The sequence below is a fragment of the Bison bison genome, unplaced genomic scaffold, assembly GCF_000754665.1.
Source record: "Bison bison bison isolate TAMUID 2011002044 unplaced genomic scaffold, Bison_UMD1.0 scf7180017851153, whole genome shotgun sequence".
Taxonomy (NCBI): Eukaryota; Metazoa; Chordata; class Mammalia; order Artiodactyla; family Bovidae; genus Bison; species Bison bison.
This window is the reverse complement of record NW_011481726.1, coordinates 11,606-15,491: the sequence shown is the minus strand read 5'-3', so window position 1 is coordinate 15,491 and position 3,886 is coordinate 11,606. Positions and strand designations below refer to the sequence as shown.

At 55.3% G+C, this 3,886-nt stretch overlaps 2 protein-coding genes across 4 annotated transcripts in view; one reads left to right on the top strand and one right to left on the bottom strand.

Annotated features, from left to right (window-relative positions):
- Positions 1 to 343, top strand: part of SURF1 (surfeit 1) — a 3,571-nt gene extending 3,228 nt beyond the window's left edge. For all 3 annotated transcript variants that reach the window (XM_010850120.1, XM_010850110.1, XM_010850103.1), the window contains 2 exons: positions 8 to 89; positions 170 to 343. In XM_010850120.1, coding sequence (XP_010848422.1) covers positions 8 to 89; positions 170 to 239 — 152 coding nt within the window. In that variant the 3' untranslated portion in view covers positions 240 to 343. The remainder of the gene's footprint in view (positions 1 to 7; positions 90 to 169) is intronic.
- Positions 344 to 578: 235 nt separating this feature from the next.
- Positions 579 to 3,880, bottom strand: RPL7A (ribosomal protein L7a). The gene is made up of 8 exons (XM_010850089.1): positions 3,861 to 3,880; positions 3,063 to 3,183; positions 2,410 to 2,559; positions 1,987 to 2,127; positions 1,710 to 1,789; positions 1,264 to 1,394; positions 906 to 975; positions 579 to 730 (listed from the first exon to the last, which is right to left on the bottom strand). The coding sequence occupies exons 1-8, from the start codon at positions 3,861 to 3,863 to the stop codon at positions 626 to 628; spliced, it is 801 nt and encodes a 266-aa protein (XP_010848391.1). The 5' UTR covers positions 3,864 to 3,880; the 3' UTR covers positions 579 to 625.
- Positions 3,881 to 3,886: the final 6 nt, after the last annotated feature.

Sequence of the window (3,886 nt, the reverse complement as noted above, 5' to 3'; positions counted from 1 at the left end):
CCTGCAGAGAGCACAGTCCCTGGAGGGCCCATCGGAGGGCAGACCAGAGTCACCCTGCGGAATGAGCACCTGCAGTACATCATCACCTGGTGAGCCAGGCTCTGGCCTTGCCCCCCGCCCCCACCCCCCACCCCAGACCGTGACAGTATGCCCTGCTTTTCAACCCAAGGTACGGACTCTCTGCGGCCACATCATACCTCTGGTGCAAGAAGTTCCTAAGTTGGACTCCTGGTGTGTGAGGAGGTTCGCAGAAGTCAGCCTGTCCCTGAACAACTGAAGCCACTTCAAGAGATTTGGTTTTATGCTGATCACATGCTCTTGGTATAAATAAATCTCCACCACACAAAGTGCCTTTCTTTCCACCCAAACTCCAGTGTACCACCTAAGACAGCTGGAGACACAGACAGGGCCTCCGTGGTGGCACAGTGGGGAACCCCTGCCATGAGAAGCCCGCGCACAGCTGGAGTGGCCCCTGCTCGCCAGATAGAGGGCAAAGCGCCACGCAGCAAACGAAAGCAAAACTAATCAAAGCATTGCCACTATCCCCAAACTCATTCCAGAATGCTTGACACCAGCTAAAGGAGAATCTTTATTACTTTTATGTACAGAAAACTCCCTAGTGCGCTCAGCCCAGCTTGGTGGCCAGCTCTTTGGCCTTCGCCTTTTCCAGCTTGGCGATGCGCGCCACCGACTTCGGCCCCAGGACGTTGCCTCCCCAGTGACGACGGATCTGTGGGAGCAGAGAGGCAGTCGTTTTCTGAGGCTTTCAAACCACAACAGTTCATGCAGTTCTATTTCACTGTTCGCAGCTGACTGCCATGTACAACTGCTCAGAGTCAAGAGCGGCCAGTCTTTGACTACAGGCTCTACTCAAAGACAATGTCTTGTATGAATATGTTTCTTACCTCATCGTATCTGTCGTTGTAATTGGTCCTGATGGCTTCCACCAGCTTAGCCAGGGCACTCTTGTCCTCCCTGACAAAGCAGAGGGGGAAATTCAGGTCACTGGCCTTCACAGGTTACCCCCCTCCCTCAAAGCAGACATGACATCAATTTAGCTCCAACACAAGTCTCTTGCCTCAGATATAGCATGACCACATGGCTTATTCAGGTGAAGAAATTCATAACCATCATTGGCAAAGATTCAGAAAATGTTTTTTTTAAAGCTTGGTCTTTAAGGTAAGATCCTGAGAAATTATGGGAACCTGGAGTGGGGGTAGGGTGGTCCCCCAGTGACGGGAATGCTGGGCCCTGTGCACTTACGAGTTGACTTGTGTGAAGGCTACGGTGGTGCATGTCTTCCTGTGCACCAGGCGCCCCAGCCGGGCCTTGCCCTTGATGATGCAGTAGGGAACCCCCATCTTGCGGCACAGGGCAGGCAGGAAGACCACGAGCTGGAAGACAGCGTTAGCGCTACCGTTATCTGAAGCAAAAGCAGTAATATGAAAGGGCTAACGTGGTAGCAATTGCTCAGGGTTAAAAAGCTCATGTGTTTGCACTTCAAGGTTTAATTCAGTAAGAAGTTCACATCATTGCAAAAGCCAGGAACTGCATCCCTTGTCAGGACTTCCTTACGTGAAAAGCTGACCACCCCTGCCATTCCGCCAGGGCCTGCCAGACCCAGCGTCTAGCTGGCGCTCTTCCTGGGACAGACAAGCACCCACCCATCTAAGCCCAGCAGTCGACACAGGAGCAGCAGCCACACATACCTCAATGGGATCCACGTCGTGAGCGATCACCACCAGCTGAGCCTTCTTGTTCTCCACCAGGGTGGTGACCGTGTTGACCCCTAGAACACACAGCCAGTTTGCATGAGGGCGGCGTAGGGCTGCTGTTCCCAAGAGCAGTTCCACTGCAGCCTGGCTGTGACTCAGGGTTAAAAAGCTCGGATTTTACTCTCCACAGTGATTCCAGGTGAAGAAATTCATGCATCATTGCCAACAGCCTGCCCCACAACTCACCCTCTTCAAGGAGAGGTTCCCTCACCTGCTCGAAGGACAGGTGGCCTCTTGGTGGGGACATCGCCTTTGCCCGCGGCTTTCTTCTCAGCTCGGGCCAGCAGCCTCTGCTTCTTCTCTTGCTTTGTCTCTGGTCTGTACTTGTGGGCCAGCTTAAGCAGTTGAGTAGCTGACAAAAAAAAAAAAAAAGACCACCGTTCAGATGTGAAGTTGCGATATTTGTCACTTAAATGCTAGATCACTGTCCTGAGTACAACCACAATCCAAGACATCTCAGACCCAGTTCATTATCCCATCAGTATATCATGTTGTGGAACTAGACAAGGAAAACCAGCCTATTAAAAATACCTACTGCCCCTTCAAACGCCTGAGTTCTAGCAGGTCCAAGAAAGGGTGGCAACCGTGCCCAAGAAATACCCCCCAGCAGTGTTTCTAGGCCACAGAGCCGCACCTGTTTGTCGGTCCAAGGCCTGCGTGAACTGGTTAATTGCAGGAGGCACTTTCAGCCGCTTATAGAGAATAGCCCTTTGCCGCTGCAGCCGGATGTAGCGGGGCCATTTGACAAAGCGGGTGAGGTCCCTCTTGGGTTGGATGTCCTGTCCTGTGAGGTAAAAAGTAACTAGGTGAGGGTCAAGCTCCTTGCCGAATTCGGGTATAGACATACACTTATGATGTAGTGCATCAGCGATCTTGGTGGTTTAAAGTGTCATCACCATCTTCCAGGTAACATACTTTTGCATCACTTGCACACAGACACCAAAGAACACAGAGGAGACGACAGCGCCACCTCTTGTTCAACAAGCAGCCAAGGTGCAGCCAGCCCCATCACCTCTGCTCTGGCCAGTTTTTGATGGCCAGCACCCGGGCTCCGTGTTGACGCAAGTTCGGGCCACCGAAAAACGACCATCACTGTGCCCCCTCTTAAGGCAAGAGACTAAAAGCCAGGCACAATTTAGTTAGAAAGTGGCAAAAACGTGAGAATTCTAACCCAAGTAAGCCTCGACTCCAAACCCAGTGAAATCTAGGATAGGACACGACCTTCTGTTGTTCAACTATTTTCTCCATCGAGGACTACGTGAAAACACATCTCCTCCCGTTTCTTACCAATGCCAAAATTCTTGGGCCTCTTCTCGAACAGGGGGTTGACCACCTTCTTGGCCTCCTGCTTCTTCACCACGGCCGGGGCCGGGGCCACCTTCTTCCCCTTGGCCTTCTTTCCCTTCGGCTGGGTGAGAACAAACACCAGCTTTCGCCGCCGCCTCTGCCGGTTTCTCTGCAGAGGGGCGGGTGCGGGGGCCTGGCCCCCCGAAGACGAGTGCGGACGGCGGGCGACCCCGCCATCCGCGAGGGCAAGCACGACCCCCGTGTCGGCGTCGCGCAGGCCCGGAGGCCGCGCCCGGCTCGTACATCAGCGATCTTGGTGGTCAGGACAGTCCTCACCATCACTCAGATAGCAAATATTCTTTCACATCATCTGCACAAGCCCGGCGGGCCCGCGAACCCGCGGCGCCGCCCCTTCCCCGCGTCGGGGCAGTGGGCCCCCTCTTCGGGGACCGGCAGGCTCCAAACAGCAGAAGCGAGCGAAGACACCGCGCGGGCCAAGACGCCCTGAGCGGGCCCCCAAGAAATGGAGGAGCCCCCCACCCCCGGGGCACCGGCGCGCTTCGGCCCCGTCCGTCCCCGAGCCCCGCACTGCGGCGCTGCTCTCCTCGGATCCTCATCCCCCACTGCCGGGCGAAGTCGGGGAGTGTTATGCAGCCCCAAGGCCGCTGAGCGAGGTCCTGCGGGGCGCCCCTCGCTCTGGGCAGTGGAGGCACCCTGGCGAGGTCGCGCTCCGAGGAGGATGGCGGCGGATAGAGCTCAGACGGCAGAGCCGGCACCACGAGAGAAAAGCAAACTCACCATCTTGAAGGGCTGGCGTAGAGAGC